The sequence below is a fragment of the Abramis brama genome (genome assembly GCF_963993115.1).
Source record: "Abramis brama genome assembly, chromosome: 4".
NCBI classification, from domain to species: Eukaryota; Metazoa; Chordata; class Actinopteri; order Cypriniformes; family Leuciscidae; genus Abramis; species Abramis brama.
In genome coordinates this window covers 38,724,205-38,749,208 of record NC_139966.1, presented here as the reverse complement: position 1 = coordinate 38,749,208, position 25,004 = coordinate 38,724,205, and the positions used below count along the sequence as shown (strand labels likewise).

At 38.8% G+C, this 25,004-nt stretch overlaps 1 protein-coding gene across 1 annotated transcript in view; it reads right to left on the bottom strand.

Moving 5' to 3' along the window:
• The window catches only part of taf3 (TAF3 RNA polymerase II, TATA box binding protein (TBP)-associated facto), a 48,216-nt gene that overhangs the window by 4,878 nt on the left and 18,334 nt on the right, over positions 1-25,004 (bottom strand). Inside the window, exon 3 of the mRNA XM_084111745.1 lies at positions 7,735-9,449. Within this exon, the coding sequence (XP_083967871.1) occupies positions 7,735-9,449 (1,715 nt within the window). The remainder of the gene's footprint in view (positions 1-7,734; positions 9,450-25,004) is intronic.

Sequence of the window (25,004 nt, the reverse complement as noted above, 5' to 3'; positions counted from 1 at the left end):
CACGATAACCGATATGCTATTCAATGTAATAAATCTATTCCACTTTGCCTGTATTTCGAAACAATCGCATTAAAGCTATGAATGAGAATTTGACAGGCTTCTTAGTGAAATGAGGTGACAAAACATTATAATGTATAAAATCTATTTTTCTTTAATACTGAGTTTTAAAAGAATAATATTTTATAATATAAAATTCAAAACAATGGCCTTAACGCCTGTTTACACCAAGGACAATAACTATAAAGATAACCATAAGATATAGTTCTCAATATTAAAAAATAGCCGAGTTCACACCACAGCTATAACGATAACGGAACAAAGAAACGATATCGTTGGAATCACTTTCAGAACGATTTTATCCAGCTGATGAACGATAAAAACATTGACAGCCAATCAGAATCCATCCTGCTGTAACGAGCGAGAGACAAGCACATGCTTGGAATAAACAGAACGATATCGTCCGCTGGTGTGGATGCTAATATAGTTATCTTTATAGTTATCATTTTTGGTGTGAACGGGCCTTTATGAATATATATAACGGTTTATAACTAAGTTTTCAAGCCAGTTTTGTACATTGTGCAGCTAAATGCAGTTGTCACTCCTCTTTTGAGTGCCTTCTAACCATTCTTACAGGATCGTTTTTACAGGATAGGCAACTGCATTCTAAAATTGAACTGAAAAATTCAGGTACTGACAACCAAAGTGTGTATAGAACCAAACAACTACTTCAGTATCAGTTCTACATGCACAAAACATGGTGTCAGGTTATGACAGACAAAAATTGGCGGATATTAATATCACTTTTGTCTAAAATAACACTCACCAAACAGGTTAAACTGTTGGAATACATGTTTTATTCACAGCTGCAAGACGACAGAACGGTACTAAGGTTATCAACCAGTGGTTTGGGGTAGCGGGATGGACACCGCATTCCTCATACACGTGGAACGAATACTTAAAACTGAGGTTATCTTTCCCAAAACGTACAGTTTTGACATAATCGTGAAAACTTTAAGTCAGCTATTAAACTACAAATCAGCTACTAATAGGGACAAGACCACATGGCCTCACCTCAGACGCTCGCACTTAACACGGCAACATGGACAACATAGTGTCCTGCTAATCCAGTTTAGCTAGCACCAGGGTCAGTCCTCCTGAAAAGCCCTTTATGTACACACACCTCTGATGCTGGCAGGAGTGTGTCCTGTCCGGGGACATGGAGGGGTATTGGAGAGGGGTACAAACAGACCCCAGTACAGAGATAAAAACAGCAGAATGGGATGATGCACAGAACAGAGCGCATGAGAGATGGAGGAGATGATAGCATAGGGACGGATAACGCGGCGTTGGCTGAGGAGACCGGTGTAGAGTGTGTCTCGGGGGTTTTTCCGAGGCTTAACGGGAGTGAGGTGCTCTTTTGTGTGTTTGTGTTGGGGAGAACCCCTGCCGCTGTATCGCTTTTGTCCGCCCAGATCCCCCATAATGCCGCTGCACTAATTGTTTAACACAGAAACACGTCTTTTCTCTCTTTAATGTTTTTGTTTTTATTGTTGCTCCGCGCATTCATTACAAAACCTTTGTGGATTTGGAGACTCCTCCCTGTGTCTCGCTCTCTCTGTCTGTCTACCACCCCATCCTCTCTCTTTCTCTCGGTTTTTCACTTCCTTTCTTCTATGGAAAGAGGGGAACGTAAGTATCAGCAGAATTGAGAGGATGGCTGGCAGGTTGCATCATTTGGAGAGAATAGGAGCGTGAGAGGCTGTGTTAGCCGCTGCATTAGCATATATGCATGAACAAACCTGGCGAGTGACGCCAAAAAAACAAAAAAAGCTCTGGAGGTATGCCTGCACGAGCAATTCTCGTTCTCAGATTCGCTTTCAGATCCGATCGTCCCAAATGGATGGCTTTTATGAAGCTTTATGACCATGACTATCGCAAGTCTCTTCTAGCAATACGTGCTCGGGAAAGAACCGCCAACCCCGATTGCTCCTATATGCGGGTTACACTATACTGGGGATATACAAGGGCTGCAACTCTAAACTGCCATAAAAGATTTATCAGCAGTTTGTACTTCAGTTGATTAGAGGAGCTCTTGAGTTAACGCTGGACTTGGCACAATGAACTTTAGACTCCCGTGTTAATCTATGGAAAACTCCTCTGAGAGAATCGGGCAAAACAAACTTGTTTCACCTTGTACCAGCGTTTCCTGCTCTGCTATTCAACAATGGCGCTGCATAATCTACAATTCCATGGCAAAAGAAACAATATTTTACCCGAGTTGTGACTTTGCAATCTGAATTGAATGTGATGAAATAGAAAGAGTGGGTAGCACTAAATAAAACAAAGACAATAAACAGACTTGTAGAAATTGGTTTTGCTTCAGGACCCAGATTTTACTATAGAATCAAATGGTGATCCAATTCAGTAAATAAAGGGCAGGACTGATTTGATCCATTAGGAACTGACCTCAGCCAGAATGAAGGGAGATGAGATGGGTTACAGGACAGTGAGAAGTAAGGGATTTGTGATGTTATCCAAAAAGGCAGTCTTCTTAGGCAGAGCAAATGGTTTAATTTTGTCGAGTAATACGCTTGGAAAAACTGACAGTACCGTTAACAAATTCTTAAAATTAATCAGTTAAAAATTTTTGAATCTTAGTTAACAGTTGAAATGAGTCTTACAAATTGCTTGCTGAATCTGTCAGAACGGTTACAGCATTAACAATGATTTTAGATTGTTAACGGTCATTATAGTTGTAGTTTTAAAATGCAAATAACTTCAGATAACAATATCTCCTACTTGGAAAAATGGTACCTGTGTTTTCTAACCACAGTAGGGCAAAGGGGGAACCGCCATCCAAAACAGAAGCAAGTACAGACCTCTCATCCTCCCTAAGGAAGGAGCCAAGGCCGTGTGTCTTGACGATAAGGCCCATGTATGTGTGTGTGTGTCTGTAAGAGCAAACGTGTGTGCACACTCAGGGTGACCCACAATAGCAGGACGAGATAGTACTATCTGCTTATGTTAATTAGTCTTTAAGTGGTTGAGGAGGTGGCAGCAATGTCTTTCTCCCTAAAAGTGCCCCGTCCTACTTAACCTACTCCTATCACGATTAGGCCCGCTCATTCAAACACGCACCGCACGTGCACCCGACATAAATGGCTGCGGGATCGCGCAAATTGATTAATCAGCTTCTAAATGGATGTAAAGTGCTGTAGCTAGCGTGACCCGGAGATCAGCGTAGCTCTTTAAAAAGCGCTATGAGCTAAGGAAGCGATAACGAAAAAGTGAAAAAGGAACTCTTGAAATTTTACAAGAGTATAATATTATTAAGCACAATACAATTAAATAGGATACAAAGGTCCTTTTTTGTGTCGTTTAGCAAAGAGTCAGTAAGAGTCAGTGTTCAATAGGGGTGGAGTTTAGAGATACTGCTCAGGTTACAGAGAGGAACCTAAATCAAAATTCATAGATTTCATTGACAATATTTAAACTAAACTGTCTAAACCAAGAGGTCAATGTAAGGCCAGTGTTCACCACTTACCTTTACTGTTCATACCAATGACCTCAATCACTGCATTTCAAAAATATTTTATGTAGTTATGGCATTCATGTTATCCTTGGAATGTCTTCAAGATCAGGGGCCAGTTGCAAAACTGCTAAAACTAGTCTTGCAAGTTAACTAGTCTTTTTTCTTTAAGACTGTTCATAACGTTTTTTAATCAGTTACATAAAAACATAGATTGGTCTAATCTGATACCAAAAAGTAAGACTGATTTCCCCTTGGCTAACTGCTAGTTGGTCATATTAGTTCTTTAGACACATTATGGCTACGTTTATGCAACTGGCCCCGGAGAACGCAGAAGCACGGAGTATATTTTGGCAATCACGGAATACCCTTCCTTACCATAGGGTTGGGAACTAGTTCTTATTTACAACATTTAGTTCCTTAAACAGTTGAGCAGGTTATTTTTTAAATGAATTGATTAGAGAAGTTCTTGACTTGTTGGTACTTGGATCATTTCGAATTAGACTAGATGAAATTAGTGACATGTTGGCTTTTTATTATTAATGTGTACCTTAATACCGTGTTTACATTGGGGGGTGAATGTTATTGCATAATATTTTGCCATGCCAACACAGCTTGACACCGTCTACACTGGACATTTCAAATTGAACAGTACAAATCCATTTATAATCAGAAAGAGATCAGAAATAGAACGGGGCAAGTTTGCTGTCTGTGACTTGTCGAGCCTATTCCAGTATAGACAGAATAACTAATTATGTTTTCTATTTGATTTTAATGTTTAACATCGCGTCCAGTGTAGCAATGGTGTAAAGTATATAAGTAAATGTAATTAGTTATATTTTTGGTTACTTTGTACTTTGAGTATGAAAGATATTAGCAACTTTTACTTGACTACATTTTTGAATAAGCATATATACTCTTTACTCCAATATATTTGTAATGATGAATGCAATTACACATTACATTTTGCATGGCATTTAACTTTTTCTGCAGCAGTTTATTTCTATTTTAGAAATATCACGATCTATTGGGCATTGAAGGAACTATGTTTTGTTCATTTTGCCCTTACTCATCTCAACAAGGCTACTTTAAGTGAATGTGAGATCATTAGCAGGTAGTTGCTGAATCGCAGGTGTTTTATATTTGAGATGAGGATATGGCATTAGCAGGCCAGCATGTCCAGTGGAAGTAGGCATTGACTTTTTTTAGGCTTTAATTATAGTTAACATTATTGTATTTATCCATTATATTGGAGAGAGCTTTTTGAAGGAAATTGGTTTACTCATGCCCTTTTTGAGCGGTTGAGATTAACCGAGACTTGAGTGTCTATAGACGAGGCTGTTGTGTCGATTGCAATATTGAGGTGTTCAGTTTAATTTCGACTTAGACAATAAACATGTTATTGCTCTCCTCATTTTAGTTTTTCATTGTCATGTCTCTTGAGTGTTGAGGACTAGAGCATTTTTGAGTCTATATTAAGTATGACTAAAATACTTAAGTACTGCTAAAATCAGATAATCTAAGACTTTTAGGTACTGAAATTGGTGCCTTTTAACTTGTAATAATTTTTGCTGTAAGTTATCAGTACTTTTACTTCAGTATGGTTTTCAAGCACTCTTTACACCTCTGTGGTGTAGACACACAGTCTAAGGCCCTGTTTACACCTGGTATTAAGATGCATTTTAGTCGATCGGATCACAAGCAGAGGAAGACGCATTCCCATTTACACCTGGTATTTTAACCCGTCTCTTTTGTCCATTTTCAACCACTTCTGTTCTGATGTCTTCAAGGGGAGGGTCTATGGGTGGCTAAATGTATGATTTTTTTTCAGATCTTTCGATCTAATGGACAATATAAGCGTGCGCAATTTACATATGAACGCGCCCAGAGACGACGGATAAACATATGGTGAGCAGCAGCTTTTGTTTCTGCTCTGATAGCAGCAAGAGCATGCCGAATGCTGTGAGTGGTGGGAATCAGGAACGGTGAGAGAACATTGCGCTTGGTACATTTTTCGTCTTAAAATCAAACTTGGGTCTCCAGCCAACAAAGTTTAAATCCCGTCTTGCAATCCGGTCGAAAGTGGACAAGCTCAAAACATTTTAGACTCCGTTTACACCTGTATTTAACGTTGTCCACTTGTGATCCGTTCGACCAAAGCACATCTTAATGTAAGGTGTAAACAGGGCCTAAGGCTTTTGAGACTGAAATCAGCTGACTGGTTGTTCATATAACAATAACATATTGTACCTCTGAAACACCTTTTCTTTTTGGCTGGCATCGCTTTCTCTAACCACGTGTCATATAGAGACCATTTTCAATGATCCAATAATTTACAGTAAATAAAATCAAGTCCTGCCCTTTTACTGTGTTTTTCATTAAACTGAATATGCTGTTTCAATCAAAAATGCATCTGAAGTAGGCTGCAAAAACCATTTCATTTTGACTTCTTGTTTTCAAGTGAGCAACTAAGGACTAAGTAAAGACTGCAAGAAAAAAATGGCATAATCTCTTTTGCTTTTTTCCATCTCTCTCTATTGTATCATTTGTCTCCTCTTTTTCCCCATCTCTTCTCTCTCTCCACCATCATTCTCTCTCAATTTCTGTATTTCAGTGTTCGGTGGCAGTAGTTCCGCAGCAGTTCTCAGGAAACAGCGCTGGATGTTGTGGTTAAGGTCCAGAGATAGCAGATTGCATTGTGGTCCCACAGCATTGGCATTGTGTCTGGATTTGTCCGGTTTTATGTAAACGCAATACTCTTTTCACCTGAACTAATACAACCAGTGGCGTAAAGCCCCTTACTGCTACCGACGGCATTTTTCTGCTAATCTCTACGGATTTAAGTCCCTTGCACACATACCTCAGGCCAACGACTGATAACCCCCCCCCCCCCCATCCCCTCAGCTCTCTCCCTCTCTCTTTTTCCTCTTTCCTCTCACTCTCTTGTCTCTTTTTCTTTTCTCCTGGATGGCAGCAAAGCAGCCTTGCAAAAAATTAAAGTGATGGAAAGATTTAAGCAGGTGGAGAACGACAGAAATCACTTTCTCAATCCCATCTCCCAGTGGCAGCAGGAGACAGAGAAAAAGATGGAGAGAAAAAGAGAGAGCGGGGGTCAGGGATTCAGGTAACGCAAGAAAAAGAGACAGAAAGCAGGAAAAATGGAATTCTGCAGCAGTCCAAATCAATTCAAGCTGCTCTGATGTGGTGTACATACATTATCACTGTCATTGGACAGTGAAAAGCGATTGGAGGATGAGTTTGATAAAGAAGAACTAACACACTCTTTCGTTCAAGCTCTTTTGCAGACACACATACATATACACACTCTAAAATGGGATATGAATTGGGTAAACAGAGGCTTTGAGGTGTTTTATCCCTTGTTTGATTTGCACACAGATTGATAGTCTATTGTGTATGTGTATGTGTGTGTGTGCACAGGGGCTCCATGCAAGGAGCAGGATTCCAGGGACAAATCGACCGGAAAAGACGGAAATGTAAATGTAGCTCAGCGATCTACCTCTGATCTCAAAGGTACACACACACAAGGAGACAGAAAGATACACACACACACACAATGAGGCCTTCTAGTAAATCTATCTGTATGATTCCCATGTGTCTTGCATTATTGATGTTGTACCTGATAGTCATATTGAATTCATGTGGAAATTTATGAATGGTCCATGCGGCCTTATGTAGTTGGTGTATGGTGTTCATCACAGTTGCGTATGAAAAACTGAGAACATGACGCAAAGTTGTGTACACGTACCCCTTGTTCTCGTTGAATATTTTTTCACTTTTTTCATCAAGATCATTTCATGTTGACTTTATAGTTTTTAGTAGAATGATTAGCTTTTTTACCAACAAAAAGTATAGTATGCTTTTTAAAAGTAATGCTACTTTGCTGTTTTGTGTCACATTTTTCATGCAACAAACAAACAAACAATGTTCTCATAAAATTTCCCCTCGGTCATATTCAGCATCGAAAAGTCCGATTCATTTTAAGTGAACCAATTAGTTTGGGTAGGTTTTTACTTTCCGTTATATCAACTGGGGCGTTTTCTAGTCTTATAATTAATAAATGTTGTAATGTAGCAAGCTATTTTTAAAAGATTGTAGTGTAGCTTTTAGTATAAGTAGTGTAACTGTAAGAGGGCAGCTTGACTGTTCAAAAGTAGCTTTCCCAACACAGTATGAGACCATCTTACCATTAAACTTTGTTTCTCAAGTTTTGGCTTGTCTTTTTCCTTTTCCTTCGTCTTTTCTTTCTTCTCTTTGTCCTTCTTCTTCTCCTCTTTATCTCGCTCCTTCTCCCTTGCCCGTTCCTTCTCCCGTTCCTTTTCACGCTCCTTCTCTCTATCTTTCTCTTTCTCTTTTTTCTTCTTCTTCTCTTTCTTGTCCTTCTTCTTGTCTTTGTCTTTGCTCTTGGTATCCTTGGTGTTCAGGAACAATTTATCAGGAAGTATTGGTGGCAAAGGGGGCAACATTGATGGGATTCGTAAGCAGGACTGGGGGCTGAACAGTGGGCTGGTGGCGGTAACGGCAGCGGCGACGTCTTTGGTTCCTTGAGATATCCTCTTCTCCTCCTTGCCTCGCTCCTTACCCTTGTCTCGTTTCTCTTTCTCTTTCTTACTTTTCTCTTTATCTTTCTTCTTGTCCTTGTGTTTGTCCTTTTCTTTCTTCCCGCCAAGGCCGTCTCTCCGCTCTTCACCTCCAACTACGAGCGATAGCTCCGGCCAGGCGATCTTGTTCTCCTCCACCTGCCCTCGCTCCTTTTCCCGCTTCTTCTCCTTATTTTTGTCCTTGTTCTTTCCTTTCTCCTTGCCCTTCTCCTTGAGTCGCTCCTTGTCTTTCTTCTTCAACTTGGCCCTGATGTCCTTCTTGAGTTTTTTCTTCAGAAGAGTAGCGGTAACTGGGTCTTTTCGTTCCTGGGGTGGTTTGAGAGGTGGTGGCGGTGTAGGAGGCGAGTCAGGTGGGGACGACAGGTAAGTGGGCTCTGGGGGTGAAGGACTTGGGGCCTGAATTGGCTTTTGACCCTGATTGGCCTTTCGAATGACCTCGTCTATAGAGTCATCCATCGTCCAGCGGTTGGGTGGATTGAGATGTAGGGGAACTGGCGGAAGCGGATGTTTTCCGGGGAGAACTTGTGGAGGTTTGACATAGCTAAGTGTAAGTGCAGGTTTGGGTGCAGGTTTTGGAGGATTTGTCCCCTCACTGTCTGAGTCCGAGTCATAAGCAAATGGGTCTGATGTGCCATCTCCACCCGCACAAGCGCGAGCAATCACAGCAGCAATAGAGTTCTCAATATCCTCGTCTCCTGTATCAAGACCTCTGAACTGGCCATCGCGAGAACTATCATCTCCGAGAGGTCCGGGCCAACCACGCCCAGCTGCACCCACATGGGCAGGACTTGGCCGTGGGCTGCGGGGGCTTTTGGGCCTACCGGGTGATCTCTTCCCAGCCTTCTGATTGGTCTTGGGTGGGGTCAACGCAAGCGCTCGGCCCAATATACCAGTGGGTGCAGAGCAACCCCCTCTTTTGGGTGATTTGTTCTTCTGCCGTGCAGGAGAGGGCGAGGGCAGTTTGGGCTTGTGTCCAGGTGTAGGAGGTGCCACGGGAGGTCTGGGTAATTCGGGGGAGAGGGGAGGGGAGGGAGAATGGGGCATGTGTTGGGAGTTGAGGGAACTGAGGGGTTCCCGTGGTTCGTAACTCCATTCAGGGCTAACGCCAGGTTTGGTGCTTAAGCGGGGTCTCTTGGCGGCAGGCAATAAACCCTCAGGTCTGGGACTCTGTCCGCCATGTCGACTAAGCCAGTTCTCATCATTCTCCTCTTCCTCACCATCCTCTTCCTCACCCAAGGAGACCTGCATGGCCTCGGCAGAGGTGCCCATATCTGCAGGAACCGGTTCCTCCTCTTCCTCATCTGCCAGAGAGAAATATAAAAAAAGTATTAATATCACAGGTTTAAAATAAATCAAATGCAACCAGTATATCCAAAATGCAAGAATAGAATCAAGAGCTGAGAAACAGGACCAAGATATGATGAAAATCAGACTGAAAGCTCACATGCACCACAATCAACACAGCACAAATTGCACACCTTAATAAGAACATTGAGGGGAAAAAATAAGACAAAGTCAGAAAGGTGAAAATGAGCAATATTAACTGAGAGGGAACATTTCACGGTGGAATAGAGGGCGGATATCAGAGCAAAAGATCAAAATAATCCACACCTGATTACACAGCAGATCAACAGAGCGAACAAGATACACACACACAAAATCAGACCCACATCCAAGTGCGGAAGCAATCTCTGGTTAAATCAAACTTTTTTAATGTCTCCAAGCACTCCACACACACACACACACACACACACACACACACACACACACACACACACACACACACACACACACACACACACACACACACAAGGGTGGTGTGATACCAGTTAACCAGTGGTAATCTGGCTACTGCAACTCTCTGCATCACAATGGATGACAGGAAGTGCAGGCAGAGCCCTCTGACACCCTCTATTATAAATAGTGTAATCTATATGGTAATATTGTTGTATTCTATAAGCGCAGAATGGGGATAAGATAACATTGTGACTTTAGGCTTTCTTCCGGCCGGTGGAATTGTAATAGTTATCAAAGGTTATTTGGGAATGACACGCCGGCTGCTCTCTGATTGGCTGTGGCCGGTTATTTATGATACGAATTATGATAAAGATGATGTCTCTTCTGCGTCGGTCGCTCTCCCTCTTCTCGGCCCTTTTGCACAATAAATTGCTATCGTTAATCACGGGAAGGCTTTGTGCTGGCGTGATTACCGCGCCAGCGCCGTAATAAGAATTTTTATTTAAAGGAAGAATATGGATTTGTCATCACCTCCTCAGCGTGAAGTAAAGTGACAGTATTTCACAACGCTGACATTTAATTTGTATGGAAAAAAAGGAAAAGCAGCATGGGTGATATTTGCATTTTATGGCTCTATCCTCCGTTTCTTTTCTTCGTGGAATAGAAGTACTCTCTCTTTTCTCTCATACAATTGGACGTTTCCACGAACAAGGTACAAAATAGGGTGTGAAACTCTTAAAAATGAAGTCATTTTTCTTTGACCAAATAGCAGGTGAAAATAGGTGCTTAACCTTCAGAAAATGTTGGTTGTCCACCTCATGAGGTCAAAAATGGATTTTTTTTTTTACTAAACAGTGACAGTGTTGAAAATTAAGTTTGACTTCATCTCATCACTCACTTAGGAGGACCAAAGTGGTTTGCCTCTTTTTTTTTTCCAATAAATTTTCAATAACTAACAAGGTACAGCTTGACGAATGTTGCTAAAAATAAATGTGAGTGAAAATTGAGAAAGTGAAACAATTATATACATGTGTCTTCTTGCCATTCTGAAGAAAGTTCCTATTGTCATTTCCTGGTGTCACAACGGTATGACAGGTAAAACAATTTTTTTTTTTATTGCAATTTTTTGAAACTCAGACAAATTTGTTAGGGTGAACAGTAATTGGATGTGTTTAAAACTTCCTACTTTTCATTGTTTGCCAATAATAAGTTAAAATAATAGTGTATCTAATATATCTAATAGTTCTCAGTACACCTGTATTTGTGCCTGTAATGCTTCAAATAAGAAAATTACATCATTACACCATTACATCTGAAACCAGTGCTCATGGGAGGGATTGAAATGAGAGATATCTGAAAATGTGTGTGATAATTTTCAGACGTCAGGCCTCTACTCGTTCGTCCAGCAGAGAAACGGCTCCGTTTTCACTTGCAACCAGTTTCTCTTTCATCTGATATCAAAAATCAACCCCCCGCTCCTTCCCATTTCATTTGGCACTGCCGAAGAAAAGCACGGATTTGTACACTTGCACACATAAACACACGGCGCTTAATTGATTGTGTCACTTACAAATGCGAATAAGACTAAAGACAGGGAGTGATAACGGGAGAAAGCCACTGCGCCAAAAATGGTACATGGGAATGAAAACAAGCTTACACACACATTGTGAAGTAATTAAAATGGATAGATAAGAAAGAGAGTGAATGAGAAGAGAGAGAGAGCTGTCAATTTACTGAGTCCAATGCCTGATGCAACTAACCAGCTTTCTCATACTGATACACACAAATAGTTAGGTATGGTAATGGGGGGGGGGGGGGGGGGGTGCTCATATCACTTTCATTAAAATCTCCCCCACCCCTCCCTCTGTGGTACTTTAAAAAGGAAAAGTTGGATTAAGGCCTACTGCAATTAAAGGCAACTCATTTATTGGGGGCTCCAATCAATGCAGAGCGCGAGAAGCGGGCTAAACGAGACGAGATAAGATGCGTTTAATGTTCCAATTCCACACAGCCTCTGTGCGGGACAATTACTAACATCTGAGAGCGTATAAATACAAAAACACAAAAATTCAACCTGTAGAAGTGTTTAATAGAGGAATCATCTACACCACACAAAGATTCCTAAAACAGCTTATTTTGTACTGGTAGGTTATCATATTATAAATAAAAAATAAAATAAAAAATAAAATTCTAAACAAGCACAATCAGGGCTTTTCAAACAATATACTCATATATGCCAGGTTTCAACCATTATTAGGCAGTTATCAATTATTTCTACTGTACAATATATTGATTTGATGCCTGATTTTATTTGTATCATTGAAATTACAGCTTGGAGTATAGTGTGAAGGTTCTTTAAATAAATTAAATAATAAAAAACAAAACAGTATTGATTTATAATATCAGCCATCATATTTGTAATCAGCGTAACTTTCTGTATTGATGCATCCCTAATTAACCTTAAACATGGTGCGTAAGACGAGCGATTTAATAAAGGGAAAACCTGCCTGGTGTGAAATAAATGGAAACAGAAGTAGAGTTTGCCATGACTTTGACCTTGTCTGCAGTATCTATCTTAAACACACACAAATGTACCGCCGGGCTTCTGTCCTGCAGCGTCTCCTTGCTCTCACGACCTTCACGTCCAGCAGGGGAAACTTCTTGCACGCTTCCGGCTGTAAGTTATTCAAGAATAAGCTTTGAATAATTGTCCCGCAATATGAGTCTCTCTGATTAATTGCCTGAGATAAGAGCAGCTTCTCTCTCGTTCTGTGGCTGCCGCGCTCACTGCAGGGCCCTGCCTAGTACCCTAATCACAACACACACCGTTTATCTGTGAGTGTGGAGATCCAGCTTTGCTTGGGTTAACATGCAAGAGTAGGTCTAACATAGACTTGAGCAAAATATAAAGAGAACTTCAATAATAGCATGTATCAAAGTGTACATGAATCTGCTGTAGGAGAGGGCAGTATAACCAGTCACAATACAATATGATCAATTTTATAATCTTATGTGTATATATATATATATATATATATATAAATGTATGCATGTATGTATGTATATGTAGGCTATACACATTTATTTTCATTCATAGAATTATAAAGAACAAAATTATTTAATATGCACATTTTATATTATCATTTATTGTTATAGTATAATTTAGATTATATATTTTTGTATAATTATGTGAATTTTAAACTTCACAAATGGAGGTATTATTTGATTTGATTTTTTTTTATCTGATATATGTAAACTTAAATAATGACTATTCATGATAAATAAATATATGAATTAAGGCAGGCTTTAGCAAAAAACAACTTTATGAAATAACACTTGAGTCAACAAAAGCCTCAAAAAGTAAAACTAATAGACATAATAATTCTGAACAAATTTCTGATCTGTTCTAAAATAGATGATATACGCACACGTACAATAATCGGAAGTTGTGTTATTGTTTAGCAACTGCAAAAATAATTTAAAAATAAACTTTGTGTAAATGTAGCCACAAAATATATAAGCTATGATATAAATAATATAGCAAAACTTCTACAAGAAGACATTTCTATCGTTATACTGTCATTCTGTCTAGGTATAATCTACTGTTGTAACTACAAATAAAAAATTAAATTCAAAGTGAAAACTAACTTTAAAGTCATAAAACAGGAAATGCACACATACATACAATGATAAAGGCAGTAAAAATGTATTTACACATCAAAATTCATCCTTGATGCTGGTTTGCCTAAAAACAGAGAACAGTTTTTCCATCCAGAAAAAAAACAAAAACATGCAAAACAGGTGTGCAGAAAGACACAGAAACACGAAAGTTTACTGATAAACACACAGGTTCTTTGTGGCAGCAAAATGTAACTATCTTCAATGCGAAACCCACATTCTCTTTCTTTTCATGGACACACAAGCGTGTTGAGGTAAAATGGTAAAGCGAAAAGAGTAAGACAGTGGTGAACACTTAACACTCGGCTAATAGCAAATCTTCTTTCTCCAGTAATTTAGTACCATGCCTACAGGGCTCAGAGCCTTTGAAGTGGCAGGAAATGTCAAATCAATTATTGCTTTTCCTATAAGAAAAGAACGTTTTATTGGGCTTTCATGCCAATAGTGTACATTGTGTGCTTTGAGTTTGGGGAGAAAAAAAAAAGGGTTCATTTGGAATTAATTTACACACTTGGACAGGAGTCCATCAACGCATGATTAAAGTGAAGTGGTTGATTTGTACATTTCTTTTCTCTGACTGCACCCGTCTCTACTGTAGTGATATAAGTCTTATTTGACACAATAACTCTTTCAATCAATGGTAAATACACAGTAATGATATTTTGCACCTGCATGGACCAAAAAATAGGGTATTGAATACTTTGTTTTTCAAACACTTGATTTGGCAATAAAGTTCCTAAATACTGCAGCACTAGGGTAGTTTTGCACCCATTTAGATGTTTAATTTAATTTATGCAAATTAGTTATTTCAAACTATCTGCTTTATTGTATCAATACTTGAAATCGCTAATTCAGTGATTTGTTGTTACATTGTCATCATCTAACGCTCACTTAAAGTTACTTAAAAGTATAGTTCACTCAAAAATGAAAATTTTCGTATACTACCCTCACCCTGTAAAGATTATTTGAAAAAAAGAAATATTGTTGGAGTATATTTTAAGAAATACTATTTCAGTTTTTCTACTTCTAATTTCATGATTAATTCAAAATGTTGCTTGCCGTTTCTCAGAATTATTAGTGAAATTTACTAGACATTTCTGAATGTGAATCTTATTTTTTTTCAAAATTCAGTGCAGATTTTAATTCTTGCTTGTGTTTGGATCCAATGACGGTCATCAACAAATCATTTGACAGAGGATGAATATTAGTTAACACGCATCCCCCCCCCCCCCCCCAACACTGGAGTGCTATTTTGGAATATAGGCCTGCTGGGAAATCAAACAACAGCCACCTCTCGCTTTATTGTGGCGTGAGGTCTTTTGTCCGTCGTTGTGACTCGCTGTCTTTCACTGAAAGTCTTTCTTTCGTTCTTTCTTTCAGGAGAGCGCTGGAGACAGACAGACTGGTGCGCCCACATGTTCTCACTGCCATACATGGAACTTCAGTTGAGCAACGCTCCCCTCCCCTCCCTCAGCCGATACACAGATCAGGGGCCCTGATCGCCTTTTGCGATTAGAAAACCGCAGAATTTCGCCGTTCCCCAAAACAAAGTGTTTTTAAGGCTTCTGTTTTCTCTAGCCCTGGCGCCACCAGGAGTACAGTAAACAATAAACACTGACGGATGAAGCCTGTCGCGCACACAACACACGGAAGCGAGCACGTACACACACACACCACACACATAGGTGTACAGGTTTAATGTGTGAGGGGTGACTAATTTGAGTTGTATTGAGAGGCAGAGCATGGAGGTATTGTGTCAGTACCTGTTACACTTCCCATAACCCTGTCATCACCCATATTAGTCATTGAAAAACACGAGACAGTGGCTGCGCGACGCCGGGTCACCTGCCTTGAACTCATCGGCGTGCAGAAAACTTGCAAAACAAACGCCCGTCGTCCTTGCCGGATGCCATTATTCTATTAAGCGCGATCGTAAAGTGTAGCGCCGTTCGGCTAACGACAACAAAAAGAGCTTGATATTTTGGCCTTGTTAAATAAACAGGTCTTAAAGTTGCCGTTATCGATACATCAGAACAAGTTCGCTGGCAAGCAAACAGCGCTGAGGGGAAGAAGAAAAAACAGTCCAGTTGAACATTTAGTGGTGGACTTATGGCAAATTGACTTTTACTTCAAAGTCCTCGACAATTATGTCTTTCAGCAATTAGAGCGCTTGAAAAAACGGAACCCACTTGAGCCTTGCCAGTGAACCGGTGGAGGAATGCCCCCGAGCCAGCTCGCGGAGGGGTGGAGGGGGGTGTTTTGGGTATTGTCCTGGGAGTCTGAGCAACTCAGACGCCTTGGCAAGAACGCACATCTGAAACCAGCACTCCACACACACACACACACACCCATGCAAAGCATGTCAGAGAAGGGTCAAAAGCAGGGTTAAAAAGTACTTTCCACACACACAAACTTGTGCGACACACACAATAAATGTTTTTATACACAAGAAAACTATTAGGCGGTCAAATCGGGGGTATGAATTTACCTAAAAATTGCATCTTAGTGCATTTGAATTGTTTCCAGGTTTAATACTGTTCGAAACGGGAGACGGGGTCTCTCTGTTCATCAGCGATGCTGAAGTCAGGAAAGCTTTTTTGCTCCTGTGTTCGGTTTTAATGCTAATAACACGCTGCTATCTGAAGCAATTAGACTGCGTCCGATCCCTATCGGGGTCTGTGTGTTCCCAGCGCATCTAAAGAAAATGTTTGCGTTTGAAAAAGTCCATCACATAAACAGATAAGGAGCGTTGCAGTGCAGCGCCTAGCTGAGTTGACTTTGTTCCCGTGCAGATCAGTAACGGCGACCTGCTGCTGGTTCTGATGAACTCTCGCTACCGCAGAACTGATATATGCTTATACATACATTAACGCAGTGAACTCGCCACTGCCACGGAGAGATACTTCCAAAATGCACGTTTAGAATTTGCATTCGCTATGATACATGTTTTGTAATCTACACGATGTAAAACGTATATATTTTGAAATTCTGCTTGGAGTAAAAAATCTTGAATAGTTTTTCTAGAAAATATCACTAGTATTTTTAAATTAACATTTATTATTGATTTTACATTACTATTACACATACTGAGTGCATCCTCGGTTTAATCAAATAAACAATTCATACAAATTTAGATGTTAATCTGTAAATTGTGAATGAACTAAAATTAAAAACTACAGTAATCAACATTTGAAGTGGATCAAAACCTTTCCTCAAAGTTATACATGAATTTTGAACAATACCCGTTCTTGTCTTAGGACAACTTTGATTAACTTTTTTAATCCACTTCAAATGTTGGCTGCTGTAATTCTATAGCATCTACAAAAAAAATAAATAAAAAAATTAGGATAAAAATCCAATTAGCACAACATTAATTTTAGACTCTTTACAATAAAGTTACATCGACATACTTTTATTTCAATTTAAACATTTATTAAAATTTAAAAACATGTAGGGTACATTGCACAAGTTTCCTCATAAACATCTGAAATTCTTTGCGAATGACAATGGGCTAATCTGTCGCACATCAAAAATGTTCTACAATAGTTATCTTATATTTGTCTGAGTGTAATGTGGAAAGAATCCAGATACACTACATTTCCAACATAGAGAGACGGAGCCATCATGCAAAGCACATTCAGACGGCACGGCACGGTCAACCAAAAGCACAAGTTCCTGCACAAGGTAAAAGTAAAACTGTTACGGTGCCGTTTCAAATCTGTACTATCATTTAAATCATGCCCACTTACAGATGTTTAGTTTGACAGGAAATAAGCCATGCAATCTTAGATAAGGTCATCAAAACATAGGCCAAAAGAAATTGATATAGTTTACTTTTTATAATGTCTTATGTTTTAACTGCTCAAAATGAATGCAAATTTTGTGAAAATCATAAATAAATAAAAAATTCTACCTAGGAATATATCAGAGGCTAAAAAAATGACCAATTAAATAAATATAAATTTCTTTTTTTAGTTATTGTTTTAATTTGTCCATCTAATTTTGCAACAGGCAGCTATGTATATATATATATATATATATATGTATATATGTATGTATGTATGTATGTATGTATGTATGTATATATATATATATATATATCTCCGGTTATATATATCCAATTGACTTAAGCTATAAGATAACTTAAGAACTTAAATATGTTAAGTTCTTTGATCAAACAATATATATATATATATATATATATATATATATATATATATATATATATTGTATGATCAAAGAACTTAAGAACTTTTATAAGCATGTTTTTGACTAAAATTATATAATTCTTTAAATGGCATCAGACAAACTTTTCAGGTTTGAACATCCAAAAGTCAATACAATCTTTGCACTGACTGTATATATCATGTAAATATTAATTATAATATTAATTATATTATAATTCTGGATTATAAAACATTCAGACTCTGAAGTTGTTGCTAGACAAGGGTATTTATAAGTGCAATTCAAAATGAACATTCCTGTGGCCAGGTCGTGACCTTTTTGTGAGTGTCTCTCAGGTCACAGGGTCAGGTCAATCGGAGGGGAATGTTATCCAAAGCGCTTTATTTATTTATTTAATCTTTCATCTGACTCCACTCCTTTACCGCTGCCCGGGGTTATCCGAAAAACACGAAGGGAGAGACGGAGGAACGGGGAGAGGAGACCGCTGCTTCAAATTAGCCAGAATAAATAATCGGCACTTCAAGTCAATAAACACTGTACATTACTTTTTTTATGGAAGCAGTCAAATAAACTTTTCGAAAAGTTTCTGGTAGGTAAATAAAGGAGCTAAAAAAGTGACCGGGCGATTTAACGCTCATCTCTTTTTCTTTTGCTCGGAACATCCAACCCGTGATTGACGTCCAAACACGCAATGCGGACGTGCGGTTTCTCGAGCTTTTGAGAAATAAGGTACAAAAATACAACACAGAGTTATCTTCTCAGAAACTGACCATGAAATTTGAACATGAGGAAGGATGTCACAAAATGTAACCTCCAGTTTCCCCACCACATTCTGAAGCACAGCTAGGTCGAACTGGTTTCAAGTGCAACGCAAATTTTAGGGGAAAATGTTTCCGGTTCAGGATGAGTTTGCATAGACAGTACACCGCCCTGATGTCTACCTGAGTTGACCGCCTCTCAGTCTATGAACTTTTCACCCTTCGGTGAACTACAAGGAAAAGAAGAAACAGCAGAGAAAAGGAAAGAAAGACAGAGGGGGTCGACCGCCTAGTGGAAGGGACCCGCATGAGGGTTGTGGGACCAAAGTCTTGAACATTCGTCTGTTTCTTAAATGGCCAGTGCAACACAACAATACGCCTCATTTAGACTAAATGGATGCATTTAATGCATGTGTAGTCGAATTTATGCGTGTGTGTGTGTGTGGCATATTTATATATTTGAATTCATTAATAACGGGTGAAATGCCACACAAAGTTCATGCATGTGCATACGTTGTGTGTTGGTATGTTGTGTGACGCCGTGGTGTGCGTGTACAAGTGTGTGTGTGTGTGTGTACTGAAGAGAGCCCAAACAGCTCGGCGCCAGCAGTCTGCCCTTCCCGTAACGGCTGAACGACGGCAGAAGACTGAGAGAGTGAGAGAGAGAGAGAGAGAGATTTGCATCTCTTTGTGATAGAGAGGGCCAGGATTCCTCACGCCCGTACGAAAAAAATACAAATAAAAAAAAAAAAAGAGGAGAAATTCGACAGAATGGCACCAGGACAAATTCCACTTGGTGCCGGCGTGTATCAGTCTCGACACACACAGGTGAATTACGGACACACCAAATCACACACAACAGCGACAACCGGACACACACCTTCACGTCCTCGTTCAGGTGAATTTTCTCATATGCAACTTGAAGCCTCATTTAACTAAGCGAGAGACGTTAAAATGGGAGTTCAACTCTTATAGGCCTATTTCCAAGAAAATTGCCCAAGGCTATATCAAAATAAATCAAAATGGGCAAATCCCAAATTATTATAAATACACTCTATATTCATATTAGTTTGATGTGGTTTTGGTCAAATGTATAACATTTTTATACACATTTTTAATAGTTTAACTATCAAGCTCAATTTTCTCGAATACAATGTGGGTCAAATGATCTGATATTTAAAGAAACTTTTTTTTTTTCTTTTCTATTTGGTGTCATTTAAACTTAAACTTTCACTACATAAAAATAAAAACAATAATAATACTAAAAGAAGAAAGCAAGAGGGTCTCTTATTTCCCCAAACACAACAGGAAACATATTCAAATGTGCCTTGGTCTCATCTTGGCGTATTAAGATTACTTTAATTTTTCCAATTTGTTTTTATTTTTTAAAACTGCGGAAACTGCTGGGCAGGCGGTAAAATAAAGCTTCTCATTCTCAATATGGGAGGAATATAATCCCAAACTTGCCTACCACTTGAGACACACGCAACTCAATCTAAAAACCCCAATATATTAAAAGTGCATTTAAGATGAGGGGCTGACTTAAAAAAAGACTGTGCTTACTCCTACAAAAATACGTTTGTGCTGCCGTCTGCAATTGTGCAGTCCAAATATTTCACCACAGAAGTCACTTGCTCTGTTCCAGTTCACTTCAAATGTCAAATCAGCCTTCTGAACTTTTCTTTTTGGTGCAGAACAGTGACACTTTGAGTAAAAAAAATAATAAAACACACAAAAATATACTCTCTGAAACGAAGATATTTTTTCTCAGATATTTTGCGGTGGCCTGGTTATGGGTCACTGTGGTTTTCCAGAAACCAATTAGTTTGACTAGCTCATATGTTGTTGTTTTTTACAATAAATATTTGTTGTGATATTGTTTATAGCACGCTTTAAAGTAATCTTACTCCATTGAGAAATTTTGATATATTTCCTATACCGTTATTGGTCAAAACAGACATTTTGTCAAGCCTATTTGCATATTAATAATGTACTATAAAAAAAAATAAGACTAGTAGATAAAGCAAAGAAAATTATGCTTAGCGGGGGGAACAGGATAGAGAAATGTAACAATCCAGACTTGAACTTGTGAAGCCCACATGTGCTCCAACACTATAACTTTGTTTTATTACTTTTACCAATTTCTTACAAAGTTTAGAGTACAAAGACAAAAATAAGCACAATGAGCTCTTGTATGTGTTGTGCACCCAACACTAGGGTTGACTGTAAAACTCATTTTCATATTTCTGTGCGACAGCAGACATATGGAGGGAGCCACTCCAAGTCAAACAGGAGAGCCGGCTGTTTAGACTGCATTAATTCCCTTGACGAGCTTCCAAACCGGCCCACTTAAGGTTATTAAGGTCTATAAATACCGTGTTACCCTCGTTAAGATACATAATTGCTTAATTTACATTTCGCTTCCTCCCTGAGAAAATCGGAAGTCATTACAAGACTCCCAAAAAACACCCATCCCCGTGATTAAACCGTCGCCGGAGCTGACCAATCAGCTGCTGGGCTCAGGACGACCACAGGAAACTCCCAGGGAGAAAGATGGGAACTTGAGGAAGGACGGCGCACTGGTGAGGGTGTATTGTGTGCTTGTGCGTGTGTTAAGAAAGGAGCAAAGGGAAAAGTCTGAAAATGTAGTTTTGCTCTGATTCAATTATGTTTTATTTGTGAGTAAAGTCGGTATGTAAAGTGCAGCTATACAGTAAGTAAAGTGCATATAAAATATGACAATGAATAAGTGTGTTTCTTTAAGGGTGCACTTACAAATGATATCTTTTTTAAATGCCTTGATTCAAAGTGTATAAATTAATAACAAAACAGATAACAGTTATATAGACAGACAGATGATAGATAGATAGATAGATAGATAGATATTAAATTATATTAGTTTAACGTCATATTTGTGTAATTTTTTTGATAATAAAATACATTTTACCAACCCACCTGTTGGGGATATCCGAGGACAAACTCAACTGGACAAATTATTTGAAGAAATGTATTTATTTAAATCCAAAAATACACATTTTTATTTGATTGGTAGAGTTTCAGTAGAAGTATATGGTACGTCCTAGTTTAGATAATTAATTAAGAAAACATGTTTGTGTGTGTGTGTGTGTGTGTGTGTGTGTAATGTTACACTTAAATAGAGTTTTTTGGTCAGAACTGGCTATAATTCTTTAACTGACTCAAATTAACCGACACATACACATAGATTTCCATAAACACACACCGATAATTTGATTACAGCCCAACACTTTCTACATGTCATTCAGGACATAGTACAATATACAGACAGAAATTCATGAACAATCCAGTGTGTGTGAGTGTGAGTGTGTGAGTGTGAGTGTGTGTGTGTGTGTGTGTGTGTGTGTGTGTGTGTGTGTGTGTGTGTGTGTGTGTAGAGATTTGCACTCCTCAACCCGCTCAGGAAATCCCTTAAATTATGTTATTAGATAAACGCCGCAACACAGGTCAACGCAGGGCCAGACTGTGTCTGGGAACTTTGTGTCCATGTTTGTGTGTCTATGCAAGTGTATTCCTCAGAGAGAAACATCACAGTTATGTCATCTATTCGAGTGCTGATCAATATAACAGCAGTGGACATTTCAGTGAAAATCATCTTATAACACTGAGATGAAATATTTGCCAAAGACGGTGATCATTCGATCCCTTTTCTCTCACCACTCATAACATGGATCCATGTGCGTTTCTGCAGGTGGTGTATTTGTGTGTATGTCAGTGGTAAAACAGAATTAGGGGCTTGGTTATGTGGAGCCAACAGAAGATAAGAAGCCTAAGATGATGAAATATAAAGCAACACATGGCCTAGAAGACCTCACTCTGATCAGTGATAACACACACACACACACACACACACACACACACACACACACACACACACACACACACACACACACACACACACACACACACACACGCTCTCAAGTGCTTGTGTGATTCATGATAACAGCAGCACAACACGCACAGGGCCAAACACTTTATCAACAACAGAATTACAGCGTGATATAACATCTGATACAGAACTATACTCCTGATACTGCAGAGTGTAACAGAGAAAACACTGAAAGAAAGAAAGAAAGAAAGAAAGAAAGAAAGAAAGAAAGAAAGAAAGGACAAGCAAACAAAAAAATAGCAAGCAAACGAAAAATGAGCAAGCAAACAAACAAACTAAAGCAAGCAGACAAAAATTAAACAATATAAAAAGGGAAAGAAACAAAAGCATGTGGGGGCAAAAAACAATAACACACCAGGACCAAACAAATGAGTGAACAAACAAACAACTGAATGAAAGCAAGAACAAAAGAACACAAACAAGCTGTTTGAAAGAAATACAGCACTGTGCACCTTTTTCTGTATTATTACAAGATAAACATTTATTCAAAAGTCATATGGCATATTGGCCTTATTATGGATAGTATCAATGGCATCCAGTTATTATCTTGGAATAAACAAAAGTTAGGTTGTTTTTGCATTTTTGATAAAAATGCACTTGAAGTAAATATGCACTTGAAGTAAAGCAAACAAAAAAAAACAGGCAAGCAGAGAAGAGCAAAACAAGTAATAAAAGGAAAGAAAAAAGCATGTGTATAATAAACAATGATCAAACAAATGAGTGAATACAATCAAATAAACTAATGCAAACTGGTAAGAACAAGCAAAACTAAATAAAAACACAAAAATGCTGTTTGAGTTCAAATTGATATCATGGCTTCCATATGAACTTAAAAGGCACAGTGGACCAAAGGAGGGTCAACCACAGTGCATTATGGGATAGGCAAGTTTGCAGTTTTGTTTCTCCATGCAAGGCATACCTGCATAAAAAAAGCTAACTTTTTATGGTTTGTCACGCCATATAAAATATGAGCTCTAAATCCCTAAACACACCGGTTGACGCTAACTCTATGAAGAGAAAAGCCCCACTGCAATCTTCTATGCAGAATTTATCCGCACCGCTTGACTAGGATTCACATGTGGCTACGTCTTAGGGTATGTTACAGCGCAAGTAGATGTGAACACGTTTATCGGATTCTCTCGCGTTTCAACTGCAGTCGATCACGTTGTGTCTGGAATGCGATGAGCTACGGGCCGCAGAGAAACCCAGTCAGCGATAACTGATAATGCCACATGAGCATATTGCTGTCTGTTAGCCACATCTCCCTACATTTGTTACAAGCCAAGTAAGTAACAGAGCTAAATAACATTGCGAGATACAGAGTACATGGATTAGGTTTCGCCCAATTCAGTGATGAATGAGGTTTGACTATTTATATCTCATAGCGGTCGATGCAAGTGTGAGGGATAATGTCCGCTTGGAATGCGTTTAGGCCGTACAAATAAAACGGTATGAATCGTTTACCGCGGAGGCTATTTTACTCAATGTTGCCGCCGTTTTTTCTTCAGTTCTTCATTTTGAAGACTCGTCCATCACGAGTTCAATCCAGAAGTCATTCAATTAATCCTGGACTCTCCTCTTTCTGCCCGTCTCTCATCCCGTCGCTCTACCTCTCTTCCTCTCCCTCCCTCTATCAGTGCATTAATCTAAGCTGTGTTTCCTTGCCTCTGCTGGTGCCATGAGGGCAAACGCTCCAGATGGAAAAACCCTGTTTGTATTCTGCAGGCGCGTCGTCAACCCCTCCGTCTTACCCTCCACTCCATCTTCCTATCCAATCTTTCGCTCTCCATCCACGGCCGTCTCCACTGTACGCTTCTCCATCTGTCTGTCTGGCTCTTCCGTTTTAAATCATTGCTTTCTTTATAAATATAATTCATTTTGGCTTTAAAAAACAAACATTCCACAAATATTTCTGAAGTTCAGGAATATCTCCTGCTCTCATGTGAGGTAACGTACAAGGCGTTCTTAAACACATTTAATATTTGTGGATCGATTAAGATATAAAGTAAAATTTGGCATGTTCACATAAAAGAATAGCCTATATTTTAGAAGTTCAGGAATATTTGTCTGCTTTTATGTATGGTTACATACATTGCCTTCTTAAATTCATGTTCAATACTGGTGGATCAATGAAGAATGAAAGCAAAATTTAACTTCAATAAGAAAAAAAACGATATTTCTACATTTTTTAAGGCCCGTTTCAGTCTGGCATTTAAATTCAGATTTAAATCAAAGTTTAGCCTGTTCAAATCAGCTTTGATATGAAAAAGCAAAAATTCTGAACATTGCTTCTGTTGGTAATGCAGCCTTTCTAATATATTGTTAAGAGTTCATTAAAGGATTAGTTCACCCCAAAATGAAAATTTCCTAATAATTTAAATTGGCGTAACCTTTCAACGTGATGACGTAGTTCCCTGTCCGTTTGTTGATCAGCTCAATCCGAACTATTGAAGGTAAAAAGTCTATAAATTAGAATTTTTTTTTTAAAATGACCTATCGTTTCGCTAGATAACAACCTCTTCTTCAGCTGTGATCGCGTACAGCCCGTTTAAACACTTCAAAGACTTTTGAAA